General features: G+C 39.1%; 2 protein-coding genes across 2 annotated transcripts in view; both read left to right on the top strand.

Moving 5' to 3' along the window:
- The window catches only part of STAM (signal transducing adaptor molecule), a 32,962-nt gene extending 27,749 nt beyond the window's left edge, over positions 1-5,213 (top strand). Inside the window, exon 14 of the mRNA XM_064704190.1 lies at positions 114-5,213. Coding sequence (XP_064560260.1) covers positions 114-363 — 250 coding nt within the window. The 3' untranslated portion in view covers positions 364-5,213. The remainder of the gene's footprint in view (positions 1-113) is intronic.
- Positions 5,214-22,154: 16,941 nt separating this feature from the next.
- LOC135443682 (macrophage mannose receptor 1-like) overlaps positions 22,155-27,606 on the top strand; it is a 52,316-nt gene continuing 46,864 nt past the window's right edge. Inside the window, exons 1-2 of the mRNA XM_064704184.1 lie at positions 22,155-22,257; positions 25,967-26,368. Of these exons, the coding sequence (XP_064560254.1) occupies positions 22,194-22,257; positions 25,967-26,368 (466 nt within the window). The 5' untranslated portion in view covers positions 22,155-22,193. The remainder of the gene's footprint in view (positions 22,258-25,966; positions 26,369-27,606) is intronic.

The raw sequence follows: 27,606 nt of genomic DNA, 5'->3' as shown, positions 1-27,606 counted from the left end.
TAGAACAACTGAAGAAGCAATAAAGTTTTGCTGTTCTGTTGGTAAATTGTTTGTTAATTCTACTTTAAATATGTTTTCTCTCATTTTTGTTGTTTTTGGGGTTTTTTTTTCAGTGCAATGGTTGGTTCTGTTGCTGGAAGTACCTTCTCTAACCAGCCTTCAGTGTATAGTCCACCACCTGGTACTGTTGATGTTGCTGCTTATCAGAATGCTGGAACTAATATGTCCCAGGTGCCAAACTATAACTTAGCATCTACAGCTCTGCCACAGACAGCAGGCAGTCAGCAAGCACCTCCACAACAACCACAGCCTCCACCACCTCAACAAGCACAGCACAGTTACTCACAGAAGGCTCTGCTATAGGATCCAGGACTTGTGATTCCTAATCTTCTTTAACCTCTGCTAAAGGCGGTTGGCGATTCTATGAGTTCCTTCATTTAATCTCTTAAACTTTGTTTATCCTCAGCTTAATAAGAATCTCTCTTGGTGAACAAGTTCAATTTGCACTGACTTTTTAGGATTTTTTTTTTAATTTTGCGGAAGAACTGATATATTTAGGAAATTTAATTCCTTTTAAAATGCCTAAAATTGGTACAAGATTATTTATGTATGGTTAAATTGGCTAGTTTGTGAAAACTCAACCATTGCAAACTGTTGTGGCATATATGTTATGTACATATAGTGTGTGATTGCAGTAGTGCCCATTTCGTATAACTATGGTGGTCATGTGAATATATTTAACACAATGTTTAAAAATAATTTGCTTTACTATTTTATTTTAATCATGAACTGACAACCATATTTTATAGTTTTGTCTGGTTTTAAGACAGATGCAATGTCTTTTTCCAGTGCAGGAAAAACAGTAATTCTGCATATCATGGTTACAATTACAAACTAAAGTCTATATATGAATTTATAAACTTATCTAAGTTTCACTACTTCTTAAATTGAACACAAGTGTATCATGACTATTAGATAGCTTATCTACCAAAGTAAACTTGTTAACTAGTAAATAAGTTGGGGGGATAACAGCAAATTATGATTCTGCTTCGGACATAATTACTAACTTAAAACTGCTATTCAGAGGCTGCTAAACATGTCATGGGACCATAAAACAGAACAGCATTTTATCATGAGAAGCATGTAATTTATTTTTGAGTTGTTTTTTAAAATGAGAACCAGAACTGTATTCTATGTGTGTTGGTAGAGATTACACCAAAGAAAGACAGAGGAATTGATTTGAAAGAGAAACAATGGAGTTTTAAACTGGAACACACAATGTGAATTACACTATTTTATTCAAGTCTTCTTAATTAGAACATGGAGAATTACGGACATGTAAATCACTTTGCTGAACAAACCTTCAGGGCTTCATTATATCTCTTGTGGCCTTGCTTAACAATTTGTTCTGTTTACTGTTCTAACACAAACACTTCTGCCTTAAATGTCTGTTTCAATTTCCAGTTGTACCATTTGAGTTTATTAACCCTTCTATAATTTGAATAGTTCATGAGGCATCTCATCTAAATCCACTTTTAGGTTACTTTAAATTCTCTTCTGCAGCAACATGTATTAGCCTGTTTTAAATCCTTGTGTTCCTCAGTAATTTAGCCACATGGCTTTGCAAAGCATGGTATTTTCTTTCTGTAGATGAGGTGCTGCAAAAGAAATGTGGTAATGGAAGGCAGCATTTCAGGTGTGCTTGAGCAGAGTTTCTTGTACAAAGATTGTTGTTACTTTGTGTTTGTATTCCATCTTGTAATGCATCCTTTTTCATCTTTTCCAGCAGCTCTAATTTCCACTAATTTCAATACCAGATCTGGTTTTAGTCCTGTGTGTATGTCAGAAGTTGTTTGTTGTGTGTACTATATTTTAGTGTGATGCTTCTGGAATTAAATGTTGCAATTGTACATTGTACTATAAAATGAGCTCTGTTATCCCATTTACTCCTGCATCTATTCACAGTTACCTAACATGCCTTTGTTTCACTATTTTAATTGACATCAGTGTTTTGCCAGATACTTTCCGATGACTGCTTTGCATAACTTCTGATTGGGGTGGTTACAAAACGTGCCCATGGTTGATCTATTCCAGTTGGAGATGTTCTAGCCAGCTGCTTGATCTAATGCTAGAATTTTCACGTATTTGTTTTCTCTAAAATTTTTAACCATCCTTGCAAACTGTCATTAATTATTTCAGTACTTGGTGTCATCACAAAAGGCTGTGAAATTTGAAAGGAAATACTAAAGAAAAAAGTAATAACCTGACATACTGTGTCATGGATGACTTTTTATGGATTGAAGAAGTGATGTCTTTAGAAAGAACTTGTAGTATAATTTAGATAGTGTTCTCTGTGTGCATTAGGTATCTTGTTCTAAAATCAGATAGTCAATGTATAGAAATGTATAATTTATACACAAAAGTGAAAATAATGTTTTTATTCCATTGTTCTTAGTCCCTGATTCAAGGAGAAGCTTGAAGCATCAAGTTAGTCTTTATGATATTAACAGTTGTATTCTTAGGTTTTCATATGTTGTGTCACATGTTCCCTAATAAGGGTATGTGGGACTTCCATACCGAAATGACCCAGAAAAAATACATTTTGTTTGTAATTTGTCATTGTTTTAAAAACTTTTGGAGTTTTTTCTTGATTTGCAGAAATGCTGGATCCTGGTTTCTCATTTGAACACTGAACCATTATGTGCATCACAGTTTTTCTGCTCTCCAATTTGCTTATTTTGGTCATTCATCCACTTTTATGAAAATTAAAATCACCTTTCATGCTCATAATGACAAAAAAACCCACTTGCTAAAATTCAGTGCCCCTTTAAATTCAATATAATGAAAGTTGTGAAAAAAAGATAGACATTTTCTATTTTCCTTCATACTTTAATAAAAGTCACTGCTGTAAGGTATCTCCCGTAGCAGGCTGGGAATTTTAGCTGACTTTGAATCAGAGTTCATTGTCTATAACTGGTGGAGGACGTCACTAAAATTTTACGTTCTGAGTCTTAGTGTTTCTGTTGCTACCTACATTTTCCATTTCACATGCAATTTTTGGATTAAATTGAATTTGGAGCTGTATTACTTCATGTTGATTTTTTAAATCAGAAAATGTCTTTCTGCTTGGTTGTGCCCTGTATGCTTGATACTCTGAAGTGATGCCTTCTGCTTTGCTAGATGCTGTCACTTCATGAATTCCTGCAGTCATCCTCTCATATTCTCTCTTACAGCTCAGAAATGAACTTCAGTTCACCTCCTCTCTGCTGGTTTGTTATCATGAACCTGGAGATGCCATTACTGGTGCTTCACTGCCATGATTTATTCTCAGATTCCTTCTTCATGCATTGTTTTGACCAAGTTCACTTCTGTTCTACCTTATTATGGTGTTGAACCCTGAAATGTTAGTGAGCAGGGGAAAGCACACATACAGCTACTGTGTGGAAAAGCTTTTTAGCAATTAAATAAAGTGTCAGAATGTAAACTGTTTGAAAGTAAGGAATCGTTGGAAATGTTATTCATGTTCCAATAGAGGACCTGATTTTTGAATGTCTTGTTTCTTTACAAGTAAATTGTCAGTTAAAGGCTAAAATGTCTTCCAGATAGTTTGTATAACCCTTTTTTACTTAACCCTTTCATTAAGGAATACAGAAATGCTAATTAACTTCAGAAGGGGCATTTCAGTGTCTTGGTTGGCATGAATTGGAGCAAACTCTGGAAACTGCCTTCTGTGCATTTCACTTCTATGAGTAAAATTTTTAGCCATGTGTATCATCTCAATTTATGTGGGCACAACAAAGGTGTCAAGATTTACTGTAAAACCTCCCAGGAAAAATACTCGGGTACTATGTTAAAATTTTCTGTATTGACATCATGGCAGTGTGTTCCAGAGTGTGCAGTCACAATATATTTGCCCAACTCTGTTTAGTAATTGGTGCTGTGTAGATGTGTCTGTAATGTCATTGGCCAAAGCACATAGTAGTAAAAAAGGAGCAAAATGTAAGAATTCCTGCATGTTTCAACAGGTGGGGAGCAGCATACTGCCCTCATGTCACAGTATTTATGTCAAAATACTGTTCATGAATTTTGAGGCAGGGAGAACTAAATAAATCTGAGCTTCAGAAAATTCTGTCAGATTGCAAATAGTTACATGAATGAGATGGATTTGTTTTTAATAGCATATACATATTTTGCTGATCAACTCTAGGCTGCTACTATAGTTCTCTGATTTCCCCTAGATGGCAGGAGCATCAGATTTACACTGGAGAACTGCTTAATACCTCATTCTCCAATTTTTTTAGTATTTTCTCTAATATCACTTTATTTTTCACTCATATTTCAAAGATATCTGTGCAGTCTTTATATACAAAGGTCTTGTCTTATTCCTTCTCTGCTGGGATTCACAGAATGAAAAAGGCATCTCTAGTTAGAGCAGCTACACTGGCACTTTGAATTACACAACTGCACCTTCCTTTGGAGAGCATGTATGTATCTGTTTTGAAGAACAAGGGAGCATAATTTTTCCAGTTAAGAACTGGAAGAGTTATTTTTAAAGATCAAGGTAGAATAAAAGTTACAAAAACCTTCATTGCCAACAGCAGGCAGAATCATTTTTTACTCTTGTTATTCAACCTTAGTAAAGCTGATCAACTCCACACTACAGCTGCTCCTTTCTCATTTTCAGCTGCAGTGAAGAATATTGACTTTCATACGTACACTGTCCAACACCATAGGAAAACATGGAGAAAGCCTTGACATTTGAACTTTTGCTTCAGTATGTAAAAAACACTACGTACATTTTTGAAGCCTTGTTTCTTAAATTAGGATGGTTGTGTTTAAAAACATTCCATTTGCTACTATGTAAATTGCAGATCTGAAATTCCCTTTTCATGCTGCTTCCTTGGCAGAAAGGTGGTAGCAGTTTTTGTTCTATCCTGCATGTTCTTCTGGAATCCAAATATTTTTTTGTCTGTGTCATGAAAAATAAAAACCTGCTGCAGTCTGCTTTGGTTTTAATAAAGTGTACACAGTAGCAAAGTGCATTTTGTTTGGCTTTGTTTGTTTTGATGCTCCCTTTGATGTTGGCATATGTATATATTTAGATATACTGCACTGTTGTACAAGAATTGTTTTAGTAAATAACACTATTTGTAAAAACTGTTAATTGTTTTTTGGTATGAATGCAAAATATTAAAGTTGGAGTATTTAGTTCATTATGTTGCAAAGTCAATTTATAAATTTTATAGAAGAATATTCTGGCAAGGAGATCTTTTGCTGGAAAGACTTAGAGATACAATAAGCAAGGTCTGTTAGAAGTACTTACATTTTCTGTTTTCAGATGGGTTGGAGGTGGAGGTTTTGTTTGTTCTGGTCAGGGAGGATTTGTAGGTTTTTTGTTCTTGTTTAATGCTTACACATAAATTACATTATCTTTTTAAACACATTCTCTCATTGATTTCCTTCAGCTAACTCAGATAATCCAATGTATATCTTATTTCAAGTATGCTGCATGTCCTCTGTCTGTTGGTAAATACAGCATCAGTGTTTTAAAAGGATTTTAAAGAACAAATGGAAACAATTGTGTCTGTACTATGATGTATATATTTGGTTACAGATGAATAAGTTGATTCTATGGTAGCTTGACAGTTCATTCCATTTCTGTGACAGCAACACAAAGTAGTGTAGAACCTGGTGTTTTGATCAATGTGCAATGTCTTGAAAATCAGGCTAAAATCTGGTTAATGAATCTTAAAGTGCTGTTAGAATTGAAGCTTAATAGAATTGACAATGTGTGCTGTGACAATGTATGCTGTGTTCTTGCAACAGTGATAAGCATAAATCTCTTGCTTAAATTGATGTAGACACCATGCATAGGACTTTGGGAGCAGTGAGCAGCAGTATCAGTTTGCCTGTTCTTAGGGCCACTTCCTAAAGATATGAGCCAAACCCTTTAGAAGAAGAGGTTATGTGGATTGTGGGTTAGTTTAGTAGGATAATTTGTGTCTTTCAAGAGAATGTCTATTCAGTTGACAGAATTAAAAGTTCTTTAGATTGTGTGGAAATGAAATTTGTTCTGTTTTGGATCAGGGAGAGGCAATTAATGATGAATTTGCTTTACTGCCTCTTTTAGATAAGCATTTCTGTTGAGATGCCTATGATAAAAATAGATTTTGAGAGTTTGTTTCATAGTATTTAAAGTTTATTGTAAAATCTGTTGCCATGAACCTGGGCAAGAGATAATATAAGCATGAAGTCTGAATTTAAGAAGCTGGAACCAACTCTTAAACTTTTGAAGAACTGGTTCATCTATAATCTCTTCATAGCACTCACTTCATATCATATTTATGAAGCTGGAGACTTTAATGAATTGTCTTATTACTCTAACTAGTTTTTGAAATCTTATTCTACTGTGTTGCAGGAAAAAGATTTTTCTCTCTCGCAATACTTTTAAATTTAAATTTCCAGATTATATTGAGTCAAGTCTGTTTTTGTTGATACTGATTGTGATTTATGTTTTAAGTGAGAAATGAGAATTAAGCCATTATGAGGGAACCTTTGGGAGAACTTCCACTGATTAAAGCTGATTTGTGCTTTTTAAAATTCACATCAACCCTGGGAGTGTACATGGGCAACACACACACTAATGCAGATAATCACATAGGGCTAAAAAAGACAAATGCATTTTTAGCATACAATCTTCTAATAGAATATATATGGAATGTGGTGATTTTGTCACCTAATATTTTGCTTTGACTTTGCTTAACCCTGTTCAGCATGGGTTTGAGTCCTTCTGCATGCAGCTTTGCTTGCTAACACACAGTGCAGCTTGGTGCCTTGGCCCCATGTTCCCATGCTGGTGACATCCCCTGCCTCAGCAGCTGTGCTTTGGAGCGCTGCAGAGGAGGAGAACCCAGCAGCAAGGTGGAGGGTGCTTGGCAGAGCCTGTTGTCATCGGGACTCTACTCAGTACCACAACCTGGCTGGTCAGGGTCTCTGTCTATCACTTTCTGGCTACAGGAAGCATTCATATCAAGGAAGGGAAGCCTTCAATACACACATACCTGGACCACTCAGTTTTGAAGCTTGGTTTACTAATGACACTCTGTTACTGAAATCACACTGGAATCTATTTCTGGCCCATTGTGATGGCTCACCCCTGTTGACTCATGCATCCTCAGGTATTTGTGGATTATGCAGATGTGTTTTATTTTGCAGTCTGTGTGTCAGACTGTCCCAAATTACTGTGCTTTTTAAAGGAGTGTGAACATTTAGTTCCCTTGGTTTTAATGGCTTTTAGACTTGTGAAAATTTCCCCAAATTAGTTTTTTTCTTTGCCTTGTGAAACACTGTCATAGCTGATGCTGAAGAGTGGTTAGGCAAATCCTTCAGCAAAAATCATATGGCCTGAGGATTTATAGGTAATACAATGATTTTCATAAAAAAAGGGAAGTCTCCAGAGAATAGCAGAGAAGTCATGGTTCTCTGAACCTGAATTTGAACCCAGGGTCAGGAGCAAGCGTCTCACTGAAATGTGCTATTGAAACTTACAGATAAGTTGGTTGGATTCTTTTTCAGAGAAATCATGGGTAGTGTCTAAAAAACTTGTTAGGGGTGTGTTTGTTCAGAGAACTCCCTTTCCTTCTAGTGGGGTAGGGCAAAACAATTAGTGAAGATTTTTTTGTTTTATTCAAGTCCACAATCTAACATTTTAGCCAGTTTCTTGCAGCTTCTCTGAAGTCGTGATTTATATTATCTGATTGTCTGGCTAATGACACTCCACTATATCCACTGGGATATTGCATTAGGAATTTTTAAACCTCTTCCTGCTCACTTAAGTATAAAGTATGTGATTTTAATTTAGTAGTTTATTTTAGCAAGCTTGTTCTCTCAAAACTGACATGCTTTCCACTCTTGAGCACTTCTTATCTTCAGGATAATCAAGGCCTTCTGTAAATGTTAGCTGTTCCTTCCAAGATTTCAAAGTCCTACTGATCACTTCAGGGGGCAGCTGTGTCCTAATTGCTCAGACCAGTTCCTGATTGCCTCTTCCAAAACCTAGACTCCTTGCATTTGTCCATCCATGGGGCTCAATTTGACCAGATTTGTTCCAAAGCTTTCTTTATTCAAGATAGACAGTAGGTAGCATGAAACAATTTTGTGTATCTGTGAACAATAGAGTTGAGCAGCATTCAGTGGACTCCTGTACTGCAGCAGCAATGCAGAAAGTCCAAATCCCAGCTCTCCTCTATATATATATTCAATCAGTTTCATGTAGTCTATGTATTTCCTAATGATTATCTCCTTTCATATGCTTTCCATACTTGATCCTTACAGCAAGCATGCCCAGAAATACTAATGGTGAATCATAAATGTAATTAATTTCATATATACACGTACATACAATCTCTCTGGATATTTCTAGTCTGCAGATTGTCCTTCCACATAATGCAGATGGAGCCTTTTACCTTGTTTTCTGAAAGGCAGACAGTCCTGATCTTTAACCTCTGAAGTAGTGTCCCTCATCACTGGTTAAGTCACACAATTGCTGGAACTGGGCTTCGTATTTTTCATGTTTCTGCAATATCCCTTTGGCCAATGGGGTATTTTTTTCACAGCACCTTGCCATTAACTTGGGGTCATTGCTTTCTTTATTTTCTCTTCGTCAGTGGTGCACTTTCATCAAGGGAATTGGCCAGATTTCAGCCCAGGAAAGAAGCACCTCTGTTCTTGGGAATCAAAGTTTGGTTCCAAGTTGTTTAATGATGCATGCTGACAGTTCCATCCTACTTGCTAATTTTATTCATTGCAGGATTCAGAAACACAAATACTGTGGTATGTGTGGCAAGTAAGTCCATCATAAAATTTTATGAGTACTTTGCCATACACTGTGTGTTCCTTTCCAGATTCACAAAATCATAGAATGGTCTGGGTGGAAAGGGACCTTAAAGATTGTCAAGTTCCAAACCTCCTACCCTGTCATGGACAGAGACACCTTCCACTTTCTCAGAACCATGTTCAGCCTGGCCTTGAACACTTTCAGGGATGGGGCATTCTCAACTTCCATGGATGTGTTCTTAACTGTTGTTAAGAACTGTTATTGCATTGCAATACAGTTTCACACATAGGCAGCAGTCAGGTAAAACCAGTGTTGATCTCCTACATGTTCAATTTCATTTTCGTAATGTTCTATGCTGCATTAAGGAATGTGATCTCCTGGCTCATCACTGCCAGACCAGTTTTTATCAGCAACACTACTGCATGTTCCATAACAGTAAATCCTGTAGGCTTAAAAATCTTTCCTATCAACAAAGTCAGGAAAAAGTCTCCCTTTCATGATTCCTTCTTAAACTCTGAGATCCTTCAGGACAGCTGTAGCATTTACATATTCACAGAATATTTAAGCCTGCCTTGTACTCAGAGTTTACTAGAATATCTCTAATTGTCTCTATTTTCTTTTTCCCATTGGTGTTACAAAGTCCTTTGGAAAATAAAGGACTTGGCCCCTGAGGTACAATAGTCTTGGGTTAATTTCTATTAAAATAATAATCAGTTCTGCATAAGATCAGTATCTGCAGCACAAGGCTAAGGAGATTGTATTTCATTAGAGAAAGTTGGTGAGAAAGGATCTTTGTCTTCTTTGGTAGGAGAATGCTGTATTCAGGTATTGATACAGATGTCACCTTTTGGCACATGCTTTGCATGGATACTAATCTTTCCCTTGAGATTTTTCAATCTTTCAGTGATTGTGACTCCCAGTGCAAAACTGTAAGGGCTGTTGTGCCGTTAAATGGATCTTGTCTACAGAGTCAGTCTCTCATAATTACCCAGAAATATTTGTCTGAATTTCTCAGCTGAACTCTACTTGATAGGCTATCCATAGCTTGTTAGAGGTTTCAAGTCTTTTCTTTTCTTTGTAAACATTTGTTTGTCTTGCAGAAAGGAACAGAAGAGGCAGCTGTTGAAGGTAAATCTGGCAAAACATGGAATGTAGTAGTCAATATTTTTGGGTAATGTTCCACTTTGGAATGACAAGCAAGAGACCATATGAAATGGTTTTAGTTCCTGTTCTTACAGATTTACTGCAAATGTGGCTTCATTTTGAGCATGACAAGTGGGGCAGGGTATCTAGGAACTGAGGAAGGTGGAGAGGTCTCAAAAAGCACGAGACAACTTGAGGTGAATGATGCAATTAGGAGAGACAAAGAAGGATGAAGACTTTGTGCAAATAAATGAGTCTTTAGTAATAAAGCTTGGTTTGTAGGAGGACACATGCTTTGTACAGGGAGGATTCATCTACAGAAACCCTCAGTTTCTGTAAACCAAGCAGTATTTAAAGTCTTTAGTATTTAAAGTGTCAAAAGTAAATCAGGCCTCTGAGGGAAATCAAAGTTCTGATTGGTATGTTTTATAATTTCAAGAGATTTACAGAAGTTTTCTATTTTGAGTGCATTAGTTAAACATCTCACCCAGAAGAATTATTAAAATAAACAAAATTTAAGGATGTTTAGGACAAGCCTTTTTGGACCATGTTTTGACTCCAATGGCGTATGATGTCTTGAGCACTTCATGTTCACCTTTAGTTGTTTACATTTGCACTGAGTAGTTTGTAGAGAGAATCAGATTTTATGATTTATGAAGCTCTTCAGCTTTCTTCCCCCCTATACCTATGTTTTCTGTTTGCTACTTGGGTCTCAGCTTTAAAAGTGTAAAGGAAGCTCAGGATGTATATGTGGAGCATGGTTTACTATATCCTGCTTTGCTGTCTGTGTGACATTTGCTGATTTGGTTTCCTGTGAAAACTGATGGATCAGCTCACTTCTGGTCATAGATAATAGGCAGGAAGAGCTGCCAGGACTCCTAAGAAGAATAGTCCATTAAAATCCTGCATGCAGAACAGAGCTGAAGTGGGTATTTTTACTTTAGGAAGAAAAAGCAAATGTCATGTTTGATACTGCAGAAGGAAGCTGTTCTCAGAAAATACAGATATTTTGTGTTGTTCATGATTTCAAACCCATTACTCTACTGAAAGCTTAGATAAGGTGACAGTGTCAGAATGAAACACGGAGAGGATGAAGCTGTTGTCTCGTGGCTGTCTGGGCTGCTTGGCAGGCTGCCACAGTGGGGCTGCCTGAGCAGCTGCACACTGCACTGGGGCAACAACAAATGGCACAGCTGCTGTTGTACCTTCAGAAACAGATTCTGAGATTCTCTGGTACTGGACTGAATGCTGAAGATATTTAACTTCTGGTGGAGGTAAACTAGCTTATGTGTTTACCTCCACCAGAGGTTTAAATGCCGATGGCATAGCTGGCTACTAGTCAGTGAAAATTTGGTTTGTTTTATTTAGGAGCTCTCACAGTGCTTGAAATAACAGAATTAATTTGAAATATTTATAAGTTTCTTAAATGAAATAGTGGAGATGGAAAACTGTAGAAAAGATATTGACAAAATAAGTCTCAAAAGTGGCAAATATCCTATCAGGAAACTATTCTTAACCTACCAGAGTAATGATTTTCATTTGATTTTTTTTTTCTTATTTAACTGCCATTTAATCAGTCTTGCAACTTCACATTCAGGATTAAACTAACATCTAGGTTTCATATTTTCAAAGTTATTATACCTAACTCCCACTGAAATGAGGCATCAAAATTAATTTGCCACAACTGTTGCTGATCTCTTGCTATTAGCCAAGGCACCAGGAAAGGCAGACACCAAATCCAAACTGTCTGTTTGGGATTCTTTCCATGGAAATACCAACAGGAATTGGAGTCTAGCCCACCCATGGACAGCCTGTATCTGTATGAAAACAAGAGATGAAGCTCTCCTGGTAACAGAACTGCTGCTATTTGGTCAAGGAGGAGGTACAGGACTATTTTGTAGGAGAGATGGGGAGATTGTATGAGGCTCCTCACCCCTCTAGTGCTGTCAATATCCCCCATGTGTGAGGGCTGGTCTCCATTGCTGGTGCAAAAGAGAATATAATAATCACAGAAAATACTGTGAAAGTATTGTATCCTGAATAGTTTTATTGGACAGGACATTTTCCAAGTAGGATCCAGGTGCTGCTGCCTTCTGTTTTGGTCTTTGATGTGGTTTTCAGACCCACCTGGCTCCCTGCTCTTCTGGAGGAAGCTTTCATGATTGTATCCATGATTGTATTCATGATTTAATCACTCCATCTCCAAGTAAGTTTTATATGATGGAACCATCTCACCCAGGAGTCACCATCATCCTGCCAGTATTGATAGACCTTCACAGGACACTACACCAGCATGCCTTAAGCTGGAGAGATGAGGCAGTGGTGACTGCCATGTACCATGAACATGCAGGAAAGTGGAATCTGAGTCCCTTACTCAGGGACTTCTGACCTGAGGCATTTCAGTACTGGCTCATCCAGCACTTTTCAGGTGGCAGGTTTTTCAGGGTGGTGTAGTGCTTACATGTATGTAACGTATTTTATTAAGTGTAACATTTTTTCTTAACTTTGGAGCTTAAAACAAATTCAAGGAAAGACTGGTGAATTTCACAGAAATTGTTATCTACAGACTTAGACTCACCCCTTCTATGTTACCAAAACTTCATAAGAGGAAGAGAGCAACTTAAAATTCTGTTTTCTCTTCATCTTGGCCCACTAAGCCTTGTGCAGGAGACACTACATCAAGAAGAAGTGCTAAACTCTTTATCTCTTGGAGCCACACTGCCCTGTAGTTCAGTTACAGAGGAGTAGATGGAGGAAAAAGTGACAAGGCTCATTATTGCAACTCCAGCAGGCTCCTGAGATCCAGGGTAGGATTAAGCCCCCAAATATGCTTTACACCAGTCCCAGCTTGGTGTTTCAGCATGTGCCTTCTCCCAGCAGCAGCACAGCTCCTCAGCTCCAGCAGCTCTGCTCCCTCCACCAGAGCAGGTGGTGCCAGCCTCCCTCCCTCCAGCCCTGTCTCACAGGTCACCCTCCTTCACACACAGCTCTTTAGGCTGCAATCCACAGGTTTTTACATGGCCTTTATTTCACTGGAAGTAGGCGGGGGAGGGCAGTTTTGAGATTCTCATGCACTTTTTGGCTCATAAATTTCATTATATTGAGCACTCAATATACATTTCACCCCATAAGCTTCTCTAGTAAGGGGAAGGAGGTAGGAACTGTGTCGCTTGAAGGATGAGTTAAGCATGGGATTGTGAGGCTGGGTGCCTGGACTGGGCTTTGTGCTCAGTGTGGTGGCTCTCGGGGCTGGTGCTGCTCCTGGGCGATGCTGCAGTGACAGGACCCGTGCTCAGGTGTGAAATGCTCTGGGGGAGGCAGCCCTGGCTCTGCACTCACCTGATGCAGCTGCTGAGCTCTAGGATCACCCTGCTTGTGAAGCCAGCATGGCAATCACTCTCCAAAGAAATCTGATGAGCTGCATCTGAGTGCACAAACAATTTTGGACTAAACAAAGTGACATTATTTGGTGGCTAAACAATGTCAAATAAAAAACATGATTGTCAGTCTTGGCCATAGAAGAGACAAACCCAGCACATTTATGAGCAAAGCAGAAGGTGAGCTGTACTGGGACAGGGGCCACCTCATGGTGCTGGAGCTGGCCTAAGGGGAAATCACTGAGGCATGGAAATTCTATTCTCTTCTGCAGGAGATATTGCCAAAATAAAAGACCTCTTGTTGAAATTAGAATGAAATATAAACATGATCTCTGAAATAAAATTTAATTTCCCCTCCTACTATGCTGAATCTTCAATAATGTGCACTCAGTGACTGTTTAGTTTATGTAATAATTCATAATATTTCAATTTTGCTAACTTTCTGAGAAAAAAAATTAATTCTGCAAAAAAATTATAAAATGCAGACAGTGTAAAAAATTCTTGAATCAGACATGTTTAAACATTAAATCATATACAAAATTGCAGTTCTCAGTGCCTTTACTGAAATTAGGTAAATTTCCATTAAAAAATGAGATATTCTGACTATGGGTAAATCCCATACCATGGTAACATTTCAGAAATTTGGGGCTAGCAGCAATTTGTAAAAATTATCTGACTGACATTAGGGATGGTATAATCTGTTTTAAAAATACGTGCTTTTTAAAATTCATGTTTTTGTTTAATTTCATAGTTCTTTGGAAATTGCACTGAAACCTGTTTCCTTTCTCTTAAGTCAGGTGTGTGGTATTTTGCTACTGTAACCATCCTGAATGAGTATTCAGGCTGGCATAGACTTACTGGCATACTGATCATGGTTGTAGACTATTATTTATAGTATGGGATATTAAACCATTGCTCAACAACAGCTCAACAGAAGATTTGCCAAAAGAATGATTCAAATATCTCTTGGTATCCCCTTAATACTTACAGGGATGCCTGAGTGTTCCTATTCTAGTGAGACAGGATCAAATCTGTGGTTAAGGAGCGAGGGTTATAGTTTCATCCAAAATTTGATAATTTGAAGATAAAAAGCCCAAGCGAACAAAGCCCTAAGTAACTCTCTTCTCTGCAAAGAAAGCCCAGAATCTCTACTTGTTGATCCCTTAACCTCCCACTTGGATGTTTCTTCTTAAAAGCTTCCTCCTACTGCTTTATTTCTCTCCTAAAGGTTCTTGAAGGACCTCTGTGCTCATGTCATGGCTGTATTTTGAGTTCATAATGACAGTGGATATGAAGATTGTTGTGTCTGAATTAAAGTGAATTTTCTTTGGCATATGTATTGTGATATGGCAAATAGAAAATACAAACCAGTTCTGGATCTTTTCCTAGCACCTGATACTTCTCCTATCATGTATCATCTTTTGCCATCCATTTCTAAAATACCTATTCCTCTTCATGCTTTAGAAAACACTGTTTCATATATTTACTGCAACACTTCTCCTTTTGACACATTTCCTTTTAACCATGGTAAACGACTGGAAATGAACATACAACTCAAGGCAGTAACTGTTATAAGTAGGTTATGGCATTATTTTAATTTCAAGTGTGTCCTGCTCTACTCTCACTGAGTTCCAAATTTTAGATATTAGAAATATTTTTTTTCCCTGGAAGAGTGGTTAGACAATGGTATATTTGGCCAAGGATGTGATGGACTCTTCCACTGTCTCTGGAAGAATTCAAGAGATGTCTGGATTTGGAGATTTGGTTTAGGGGAGATTGTAGTGGTGTTACTTTGATGGTTGGATCATGGCTTGATGATCTTTAAGGTCTCTTCCAAACTTGATGATTCTCTGTGATTATTATGCTTGGAGAAATCTTATAGACCACTGGTGCACTCAGAAAGTTATGACCAGGATTACAGATATGTTTTCATTTGGTTTAGAGAAGTAGTCTTATCAGAAGGCTTATTGTACCTAGATAAAAAAGACATGGCAGTCCAGTATTTGTCTCTTGTGTAGGTAAGAGAACCATGGGTCCCACTGTTCTAACATGTAGAACACTGTAATTAAAGAAAAATTCCCACAGTGATAGTTAGGAGTGACTTATTACTACAGAATGAGAAAGAAAAGGCTGTGAAAATCAACAAATGCTTCTACAGTAGAATTCCCTTTCTGCCTTCTGGCTGTAAGGGATTTGTAGTATGACTTTCATGTAATTAAAAAAAGGAGGACATGTAGGGTTTCACAATAAAGGCTTGAGGTGTTGTCTTGAGGAAAAAAAAATTAAAAAGTCATTCTGATTTAATATTTATTATTTTGTACTACTCAGCACAATGATGTATATATCCTGTTCAGGAATACAGGCTCAGGCTCAAGTTAGGTAAGACCAAGCATAAGAATATGACATCTAAATTGGTCCTCTATTTATTGCTCCTTCTTTGCTCCATCCACTGACAGCAAAGGGAGGTTAGGGTGACTGTACTGCAGTTTTAGGATATATAAGACCTGAATATATTTGTGTATTTTCTTTTTTTTTCTTTTGGTGAGATTTGAAGTGATTGCAGAACAATGAATTTAATTTATTAGCCATGTATTACTGCATTATTTTTTTCTCTTTTTTTCCTCACTAGTGGTCACAATTTGTTGTTAAGATAATGGTATTGTAAAACCAGTGCTGGACTGGGTCCTACTTGTTGTTTTGCTCATTGTTCCCATTAGCTGTGTTGTGGGCTTGCAGAAGTCAACAAGATGAGCTTAAGCCTTGCAAAGCATGAAATTAGATGGAAAAGTTCTAAAAGTGTTCATAACTCTTCCTTCTATAGCTCCTGTATGGAGGAAATGTGTCTGATTCAGCTTTAGCTACAACTGAAATAAACTCTGGTGGCTGTTGATCCACACCCAGCATTCACAGGTTTGTGTCCTGGCTCTGTTAGCTTATACACAACTCTGTAAGAGCTAAACAATTTTGCCTCAGCTTGACAGATACATTTACCTTGACATAGAAAATTATTTGGGAAAATTTAAGATTTCTGTCCATTTTCTGTGATTTTCCTCTTAGCTTTTAACTCCTTTTTATCCTGAAAGATTCTGGTTTAAATGAAAAACAAAATCTCTCACTCCTAAATACGAATTAGAATGTACAGAATAGTAAAGTTATTGAAACCATGTTAATAAATAATGTTTCAATCTGTGTCTGTTGTAGTTTTACCCCAGCTGGCAGCTCAGCCCCACACAGCTGCTCACTCACTCTCCTGCAGCAGGATGGGGGAGAGAACAGAAGGGTGAAAGTGAGAAAACTCGTAGGCTGAATGAAGATATTTTAATAGGGAAAGCAAAAGGCTACATGAACAAAACAACAAAAAAGGGATTTTTTTTCACTACATTCCAGTGGCAGAAAGGTGTCCAGCTACTTCCCAAGGAAATCAGGGCCTTGGGATGAGACACCCCAACTCTGAATGTCCCCCCTTGTGGCAGGTTTGATGTTGGTTAATCACTAATACACTCCTTGTTGTGAGACAGGATTAGGAGAAAGCTAAAGTAGGCTCAAAACTTTAAAAGAATATAAAGAAAATGTTATTAAAAGTAACTAAAAGAAAGGAAAATAATCAAAACAAACCCCTCAGAACATTTCTCCCCCTACAACCTTTTCTTTCCTATTGACAATGTAAAGAAAGTAAACCTAAAATTTCCAGTCAGTTTACTACTTCTAAAATAATCTTTTTTCAGCTCACTTTGGGAGAGAAGTTCCTCCTGTTAAGGTTATGGAGACTTCTCCACAAGAGGAAAGAAAACAGTTCTCTTGTAACTCTCTATTTTGTCACGAGTAGCAGCCACCCAAGGAACCCTACTATTGTAAAATCCTTCCCGTTTCCACAAGCCTTCCCACAACTTATCAATAAACTATGTCAACTTATAAAATATTATTTTAAAGATAACATTTAAAAGCAAAAATTATCAGTCAGTTTACTACTTCTAAAATAATCTTTTTTCACTCACTTTGGAGAGAATTCCTCCTGTTAAAGTTATGGGACTTCTCCACAAGAGGAAAGAAAACATTCTCTTGTAACTCTCTATTTGTCACGAGTAGCAGCCACCCAAGGAACCCTACTATTGTAAAATCCTTCCCGTTTCCACAAGCCTTCCCACAACTTATCAATAAACTATGTCAACTTATAAAATATTATTTTAAAGATAACATTTAAAAGCAAAAATTATCTATTTCTTTTTAGAAAGAAATATTCATCCCTAAAACCAAAAGTCTTCTTCTTCTCCTAAAAACAGAAAACTACTCTTCTCTCTTTCTCTATTCCAACTTCTCACAAAATCACAATTTGAACACTTTAATCTCCCCATATCATACATTATAAGAAAAAAAGTCTTTTCTCCAGAACTTACAAAAAAATTTCAACCCCAAAATCTAGATATCTCCTCATTCCCTCCCATCTAAGACTTAACTTCTTCCTCACTAACCTCAATATCTTCATATTATTCCTTTACATATTTACATCTTATTCCTTTCTCTCACTTAAAAAAAAATTAAAACACTAAAAATATTAACATCACACCTAAAGCCTACCTAACCCACCAATAATTTATAACAAAAAGCTATAACTAGACTATATCAAAATCAACCTCATAATTCATCTTTAGTTTTCTACACAAACTACAAAAGTCTCTAATCTCAACCACACTAAAAAAAGGACCTGATGACAAAGTCTTCAAAACCACAACCTACCCTATTCTGACCAAGACTCCCCACCTCCCCATCTTCTTACCCAACAACTACTAAGACCCAACCCACAACAAAACAAAACCAATAAAGGGAACCGATGAACAACCTGAAAAGAAAAAGAGGAACCCGACCCACAACAAAACCACCCAACTCAACCTAACCAAAACAAAAAAGTCAAAACCGAAACCTACCAAATCCTCACCAACCAAAAAAAAAAAAAAAAAGAAAATCCCCGAAGTTTTTAATCTTTAACATGTATATTTCACAAAAACATATCCAACTTGTCAATAATTCAACAAGCTATCAATTGCACAAAAAATTTCGCATCACTTCTCTAAATTTCCTCCCATTCCAAACCATAACACCCCTTCCTTCTCCCCAGTTTTTATGGCTGAGCATGACATCATAGATTGTGGAATATCTCTTTGGTCCACTGGGACCAACTGTCCTGGCTGTATCCTCTCCCAGCTTCTGCCCACCTCAGCCTGCTCACTGATGGGGTGGCATGAGAAGCAGAAAATGCCTTCAGGCTGTGCAAAACTGTTCAGTAATAACTCAAACATCCCTGTGTTATCAGCCCTGTTTCGGTCATAAACCCAAAACATATCACCATCTGAGCTGCTACAAAGAAAATTAACTCCATCCCAGCCAAAACCAGTATAGTACCTAATTTTAATTATCTTCTTACAATAGTAAAATCTTCTAGAAAGCTCTCTCTCCCAAATCATTCAGTAGTGTGAGAATGTTGTTTAAATACTCTAAGATGACTAATGAAATACAAAAATGGTTTTAGATTTCCATTGCATGTAACAGACTGCAGCACCCATGCAAATATTAGTAATGTGCAGTTAACTATTGAATACTATCTGAGAAATACAGGTTCCCACAGGAAACATCAAAAAACATCTTGGATGCAAATGTAAAAGCATGTATAGTAATCCACTTGATTTCCTTCCACACATACAATTATTCTACACATATTATCTTTCAAATCTGGATATGATTTCATTTAGCACTGAACTTTCCATTTTCCAGTCTGCTATAAAAGTCAAGGGCCACTGTGGCTTCAGGATTGCAATGTATTTTGCCAGGAAGAATGACCTGGAGCTGGAACTGGATGTGCCACAAGAAGAGAGGGTCTGACCTGCCTCTGGGGAATTCAAGCCTTTCTGTTCTGTGTGAATGTCAGCTGGCTTCCTACCCACGGGAAAGATGAGAACATATGTCTATCTAGGACATGTACCCCGCCATTAGTTATTTACCAGATTGAGCTTTTGGTAACTTTTTGCCTTCAAATCACTGCAGCCTGAGACTTTGCTGAGTACTTTTGTCTCAGAAGAGAGAAAATCTTTCCCTTTGACTATATTAGATCAGAATACCTGATTCATGATGAAAGAGGGAGCCAGATCCAGATATAATCGCTGATGAGTGTGCTGCATATGAGGCACAGAGGCTATGTGGATAAGGTCATCAAGACCTGTGCTGCCCTAAACAGGGGCTATGTGTAGACATGTATGGACACACATAGACATGTAGGTGTGTATCACACATGTCTGTGTCAAAATGCCTTTGAACTGGTAATATCTGCAGTATAGATATCCAGTGAGCGTAAGGGACAATGAGAAAAAGGCAGTTTTAAGATCAGGAAGGGAGATGCAATACTTCACTTGGAAGTAGTTCGTCTGAAGTCTCATTTTGGTTGGGAGAGACCTTGGGAGATCACCTAGGATGACCTCCTCTCTAAAGAAGGGCTGACTTGGATCAGGTTGCTCAGTATCTTGTCCAGTTCAGTTTTGAGAAACTCCAAGAATAGCCTAAAACAGTTTCTTCTGTCACTTAGAGGAATAGCTCATTCCTCATAAAGCCACTGACATCCAAAGAGGTATCACTTCTCATCTACTTAATTCCCTTTTTCTGCCTATTTGTGCAACACATTTATTCATTTAAGTTACATGCAGCCTTTGTTGCACGTAATCATCATATAATCAGTCTTACATAACCATGCAAAGACTTTGGTGGAAGTTTTATTTTTTTACATTGGGACTGAACTTCACGCAGCATCTCCCTTCTCTGTTTATCTTGAGCCAAAAGAATACCACAAATACTCAAACTTTCAGTGACTGTCTTAGAAATAGCAGTGTTCTACTAGGGGAGCAGCACTTTTCTGAATCTTCTGACTTGTTCCTTTTAACACTAGATGTTTTCCTGGGCTTTTGGGTTTTGCAAGTAATTGGGGAAAAATAAATATCTCCCATACACTACAGCAAGAGATAAAGTTTCCCACATGACAATTCATCAACACAACAATACAGAACATTGCTGATTATGGCTGAAATACTTCCCACCTCCTGTCTCTGGGCCAGGCTGTTCCTGACCTTTTTGTGGTTCTACAGATGTTGAGAGGAATTATGAAGCACTTCCTCTTTACTCCCCTGATGTAGCCCCCAAGAGGACCCAGCACAGCTGAAGTGCCTGGCTGGAATCCTTTCCAATGTTAGCAGGAGTTTCACTGACTTCAAATGAGCTTGTTTTCCATCTCCATTGTTTCCTCTTCTCTTATAACAGTGTCAAAGTACCTTTTTACTTTGCTCTGCCTTTTGCCATACTAATCTCATATTAGTGTTTCCCTGGATGTGCTGTACTTTCCCACCCAGAACTTCCATCAAGGAGGATTTGGACGATTTTTAAATACTTATCAGAGTGTCCAAGTGCATGACAACACAGGGGTACAGCCTGCTGTGCAACAGGCTTTATACACATTGTAGGTGTGGTGCCTTAAGGATCATAGAATCATAGAATTTTTAAGGTTGGAAAAGACCTCTGAGATCATTGAGTCCAACCATTAATCCAGCTCTTCCAAGCCCACCAATAAATCATGTCTCTAAAGCATCACATCTCCACATTTTTAAACACTTCCAGGGATGGTTATTCCACCATTTCCCTGGGCAGCCTGTTGCAGTGCTTGACCAATCTTTCAGCAAATAATTTTTTCCTAATATCCAATCTAAACCTCCCCTGGTGCAATTTCAGGCCATTTCCTCTTGCCCTGTCCCTTGTCACCTGGGAGAGAGACCAGTCCCCACCTCACTAAGCCCTTCTTTCAGGGAGCTGTAGATGGAAGGTGCTCCCTGAGCCTCATGTATGCCCCATCAAAATACCCAGTAAGTCCCATGTGTTACAAAAGCGTCTCTATGCAAAACAACACAGGAATGCTGTTTTCAGTCCATTTGGGACTGTACATTGATGATGATCTCAAAGTAGCATGCTGCTCTGTATCCAGCGCAGCAAGAAATCACTAAGGCTGATTGTGCCCTAAAGACACCTTTTCAGAAAGATAATTTAATTCCAGGCAGGTGCTTGGCTTGTGAAACTCAGCTAGCAGGCAAGGTTTTGCCTTTCCCGCACTGATTCACCAGCAGGATTTGAGTTCTGTCAACAGCAGATAGTGCCATCACTGTCGGTAGAATGAACAAACAAACAAACAAACAAACAAATCGAGTGAAGTTTATTTATTGGGCTTCAGAGAATGCCTCTTAGGGACCTTAAAGCCCCCGGCCCCTCCTCGGCAGCCGCGCCCGCTCCCGCTGGCGCCCGGGGGAGGAGTGCTGGGCACGGGGGCGCAGTGCAGATCCCGGCATCCCAAAGCGGGTCTCTGCTCCTTCTGCAGCCCTCTCTGAGCAGCAGCCCGGGCTTTCGAGCAGGGGTTTTCCTTGAGACTTGACTTTCTCCCCCTTATCTTTCTCTTTTCCTCCTCCCTCCGAGCGGGACTGGCTAATTTTCTTGGAAGACAAACCGCTGACCCAGATGCAACGCTGTCACAGTCGCAAAGGGGATAAAAGAACAAAAACAAACGCCGCACACAACGGCAACAACAATAAAAGCAGCGCCCCTCGCAGCTATCACCGCTTTATCACCTGCACATGCCTGGAAGAAGGCTCTTTCCTCCGCTAAGGGAAAAAAAATCAGCTTAGGAAAGCAAAGTTTGAACAGCGAATTCCTGTTATTTCAAACCGCCCCATGTGACAGGATATTTCCTTATCATTTGGAGAGCAGAGTTTTCCCCGGATCCACCGGGACGCGCTCCGCTCCCAGCCCGGGGCTCGGCCATGGCTCCGTCCCCGCTCCTGCTCCTGCTGCTCGGACTGCTGCCCCGGGCTGCTCCGCGGCTGGGTAAGTGCCCAGGGGCTGTGCCGAAAAGCGAGGGGTCACACGGAGCCGAGCCCGCTCTGGGGCTGCGGGGGCGTGCGGAGGAGCCGCGGGCGCAGGTGAAGCCCGCGAACATTTGAAGCCTCTCTGCGGCTGATGGAGGGATGGAGCCGGCCCCCCCTCGGGACCCCTTCCTCGCCCGCACCCAGAGGTGCCCGGCGGGCAGAGCTGCTAGGCTGGGCGGCCTTTTGGGTGCCCGTGGCGCTGGGGACGCCGAACAGGGCTGTCACCGGCGCTGCCTCAGTTTCCCCACCGCTCCCATCAGTCCCTGATTGATTTGACGCCTTCCCCAGCTTTCCCTCGCAGTCCTGCTCACTACAGAGGTTTGTGGAACTGCCCGGTACTGCGGCTGTGCCTGTCCTCCAGCCCTCTTGGACGGGCCCTGCTTTTGACAGGTGGCTTTAATGGGGGAATGTTAGGGTAGCTGAGGTGCTGGGATGGATGGAGGTGTGACAACAGGGGGGAGTTGTGTTGCTTGGTGATACCTGGAGTTTGTACCCACTTACTCTGAGATTTGCCATGATTTCCAGCTCACAGCTACATTTCAGTGAAAGTTTTGCACTTGCACTTTCTGGAAACCTTTCAACATCCTTTGCTCTCTGGATTGAGATCTAGCAATGCAAATCTTTGTAACACTGCCTTGTAACCTTTCTTTGTGTAACCAGCAGCAATCAGTTTTGGCCATCTGGCAGACAAGAGCCTGTGTAGGGAAAACAGTCACCCTACCTGCGTCTGCCTCCTTGCTCTTTCCTCTTTTGCTTCTGTTTCTGGGTCTGTTCTTCTGATGCTCTCCATTAGTGTTTTACACTGGTAGCACTTCATTGGCTGCTCAAATTACTTCCTTATTTATGCTCACATACTCTGTGATGGTTTGGAAATGCTGCAGAGTGTGAAGTCAGTTTGGCATTCTGGCATCTCTACCATGGAAATGATACTGTCCAGTGAGATTCTGCAGTACTTGGCATAATTCTTAAATGCAACTTGGGGCCGGAGGTAGATGGCAAATAGTCACAGTGGGGTGAGTAAAGAAAAATGAAAGTCTGTGAGAAAAATTCTTTGGGACATTTGAGGGAAAAGATGCTTGATGTCCTTGAATGGCTGCTTGTGCACTGGTAGTGGTGAAGTTGTTTCCTAAGCCTGGCATGTTCTCATGCATTTTAAAGACCTTCCTTCCAGGAGCAAGTTTCAAAATACGACTTACTGTTAGAAATAGGTTTAATTCAAAGTACTAACATCGTGGTACTCATGAGCACACTGTGGTGGACCCTAAACTGTTCCACCCACAGTTCATCTGTGGCGAAGAACAGCACCTGTTACAGAGCTCTATAACAAATGTTGCTGCAGAGCAGTGAAACACAGCTAATGGTGCTATGTGTGATTCTGCTCAGCCCATTTCCCAGATACAGCTCATCATGTTGGCAAGAGTCGTGTCAAGTGTTTACAGAGAGGACTTGGCAGGGCAGAGGAAGTGCTGCACAAATACCTGGTTTGTTTCTTCTAGACAATCTAATTACTCACACGGATACTTTCATATGGGAATCCCCTTTGGTGAGCAGGATGGCAGAATAAACAGAAATAAAGCTGCAAACTTGAGCAATACAGCACTAAGTTACGAGTCTGCTCAATGGCCATGGATTAGAGAGGAGCAACACTGGGGGAAAGGAAATCCTGCAATTACAGCCTCACCACAGTTGCTGCAGCATCCTGCTCCCTCTTGTTCTGTTCTGTTTTGGTGTCAGCTTATTTTCCATGCCTCCTTGGCTGAGCTGGCCTTTTAGCTGCTTTCATGAGCACTACTGCCTGCATTGGGAATATGCCCCTGTATAAGCAGGTGGGTTGGGTTTACACACTTCTAATGATGTGTAAAGGCACCATTGGAATAGTAGAGAACCTCAGTTTTGTGCCCCTCTCCATCCCCACTGGCCAGACTGCTTTGTTCAGCTTTTAAACTTCATTTTTGAAGCCAAAACTCATGCTTGGATGCAATGATCCAGGCTTTTGACTTAGGGATACTTTTTTTCATGTGAAATAACACCTTCTCTTTAACACCACAAGAACCAGAAAATAAGGACTGTTATTTTAGGCTACAGATACAATTTTAGCAGTTTGAAAAATCAGGTAGTGTTTTCTACACATATGAAATTGTTTGACATCTCTTTTATCCAGAAACTTTGAAGAAGATTTCAGGAAAAGGAGAGTTGCAAGCACTGCATAAATCAGTTTACAATAACATTGTGCTAAATGCTAGTAGAAATGCAGAATAAAAAGAAGTTGTCACCAGGAGTGATAATTATACATTTCCTTGTATTGTCTGTGAGTAAAACAGTTTGGCAAAAGACAACAATTTCTGCCTCCAGTGCTCATCAGTTTTACATTATTTCCCAGTGAGTTGGAAGCCAAAGGACAAGAGAAGGAAGCTGAACTATAGATGAGATACGTCTAGGTCAGCTCTTTCTCTGAGAGAGAGGTTATTTGTTCCCAGATTGTTCTTCTGCAGAATGATCATTTCCACATTAGAGCCTCAGCAGAAAAGGGAACACTTTCTGTGGTTAACCTGTTTTCCCCTTAACTATTTCTCCATTATAGAATTTGTTTAGTTTGGCAATCATACACTAAAATAAATAGTATTTAAATCAGCTTCCATCCCCAGAGTGACATAAATTAATATTTCTCCTTCCTATCTTATAGCCAGTTAAAATACAGCTTTAAAATGTTGTGCATCCTGTTACCTTATATGAAAGAGCATGATAAAGTAACTGTGCCAAAAGGTATCTCAGGTGAATCAGAGAGGAGAAATTTTCAGTCTTTCAGCAAGACTGGCACAGAAATGTTACACTCATCGCACATCCACGTGCAAAAGATGCTAAAACTTTTCAAGTGGTTACAATTTTGAAACCAACCTTGAATACATGAAAATGCATGCTGTGAAGCACTGTTTACTGAGAGGGAAAAATAACCTGGGAAGCTATGAAGAGCTTTGCATATTTTCATAAGTCATCAAGAGGCATAACTGGTGATGGTAAATCTCACTGCTGTTGGTATTCATTCATAATGGAGAGATGCAAGAAAGAAGTCACTGATGACTGAATTAAAAAATAAATATGTTCTACAAGAAGCTTGAGTATAAAGCTTAAAAACATATCCTTGTCCTCAGTTAATACCTTTAAGATTTTAGCAGAACTTTTGGGAGCAGAGCTGCCCACTGTGAGGAAATGGAGCCCGAAGAAATCAGTGACAGTTTTCATCCCCTCACGCCTGGGAGCCAGTGCTGCTGGAGAGTTCAGTGTCAGGATCTGCTCCCTAAAGTGTCCATGTACCCTCATTTCAGTAAATTCCCATGGGTGCAGCTTGGATTAACACCATGAGTGTATTTTCTCTCTTCACTTTAACCCAAGCTTTAAACCTGCAGGAGACGCTAGGTCTACACCTCTGCTGCCTTGTGCTTTTGTGTGTAGATGCTTTCACTGACACAAACCAGTTGAAATGTCCTCACATCTGAGCTAGTTGCACAATACAGCCACTTCAACAGGTGTAAGTGTAGTCCACACCTTCTTTTGCTGAACAGATAATGAGATTTGCACATCAAGAGGAGTGTCCAGATTCATATTTCATTTAGATAGCAGATAAGGTTATTTCAAACCAAATCATTCCAGTGTTTGGTTTTTTTTTACAGATACTAGCATCTTCTTAATATATAATGAAGATCACAAGCGCTGTGTACTGGCTCAAAGTTCTAATTCAGTGACTACTGCTCCTTGTGTTCAAGAAAATGAGGCACAAAAATTCAGGTGGGTCTCAGATCACCAGCTTATGAGCATAGCATTCAAATTGTGCTTGGGAGTGCCTTCGAAGAAAGACTGGGTTCCCGTCACCCTGTACCCTTGTGACAAGGCTAGTGAACTTCAGCGATGGGAATGCAGAAATGAGACTCTCTTTGCAATCCAAGGGGAAGATTTGTTCTTCAACTATGGAAACAAACAGGAAAGGAATATTATGCTGTTCAAGGGATCTGGTTTGTGGAGTAGGTGGAAGGTCTACGGAACCACAGACGATCTGTGTTCTCGAGGCTATGAAGGTAAAGTTCTGTAAATTAATTTCTGTATTTCAATCTCGTTTTTATGTGTAGATAATTGAAATATTTTATATGTGTTGAAGAATTTCCTTAATCTTATTAATGATGAGTGAGTGTGAATTCAGGTGAAATAAACAATACTTGAGTGGGTGTGCCTTTCATTTTTTGAGTACTTCAGTTTGGTTTTTGTCAAATTTGTCAAAGTGCTGATAGATGATTAACCATGCATGGTAGTGATTCATTTGGAGAGAATAAAAAAGTTTATTGTTAATCATAACGTGTGTAACTATTACACAGCAGTTGATGATAGCTTTTACTATTTACTGCATGTGTACAGAAAGACATAGTATAAGTGTTTAGTCTGTTGGTTATATTTTTTCCCCTTGGGGTGTAAATATTAACTGGCAGTAAGATAGTTAACTCCTGATATGTTAATTTCCAGTGTATTGCAGATGTCTTCCTAGATGTTTGAAGGGAGTCTAAGAGTTGGTGCTGAAATGTCAAAGAAAACATATATTTTAAATAGTTAAATTCAAATAAGACATTTTAAATAGTTAAATTTGAAAAAGTTATGTATAATACATCTCTATGTATATTCATTCATCTATATATATATCTCTCTCTATATAATATATATATATTATATATAATACATCTCTATATATATTCATTCATATATATTCAGGATGAGTATCTGGAAATACATTTGACTTCCCAATTAGTATTCTCTGATAAACAGAAATGGTCACAGAGGGAGGTATGGGTGCAGTTTCTGTGGTTTACACTATGACTGATTACAGTACTAGTCCTTGGCCAGAAGCCAGAGCAGAAGAACCCTAGCAAAGCAAATTATGTGAATGAAGGCAGGGGGGAGATGTAATGATGGCCTGCTATTCCTTCCTCCTCTGTTTTCTAGCAGCTCTGTGAGACAGAGACCCTGGTATGCCACCTCTCCAAAAATCCTTGTCAGGTCCAGTTCCCCTGTGTGTCATTTCATCAATGAATGTACATGACATGTGCACACACAGAAAGCTGCTTTAGTTACTCTCATAAGTTCCATTTAGTCAGGTTTCTGATAAAACAAAAAGTGATTTTACATGCAAATATAAAATTTATTTGGGCATAATATATTGGAGTCCCCTCTATGGCATAAATCTTTCAAGTTTACATGGACATGCTCCTCCATGTCCAAAATGATCAGCAGTTGACTGGGTTATTGACAGAACATTCAACAGTCTTTT

The sequence above is a fragment of the Zonotrichia leucophrys genome, chromosome 2 (assembly GCF_028769735.1).
Source record: "Zonotrichia leucophrys gambelii isolate GWCS_2022_RI chromosome 2, RI_Zleu_2.0, whole genome shotgun sequence".
In the NCBI taxonomy this organism is placed as follows: domain Eukaryota; kingdom Metazoa; phylum Chordata; class Aves; order Passeriformes; family Passerellidae; genus Zonotrichia; species Zonotrichia leucophrys.
This window is presented reverse-complemented; position numbering and strand designations above follow the sequence as displayed.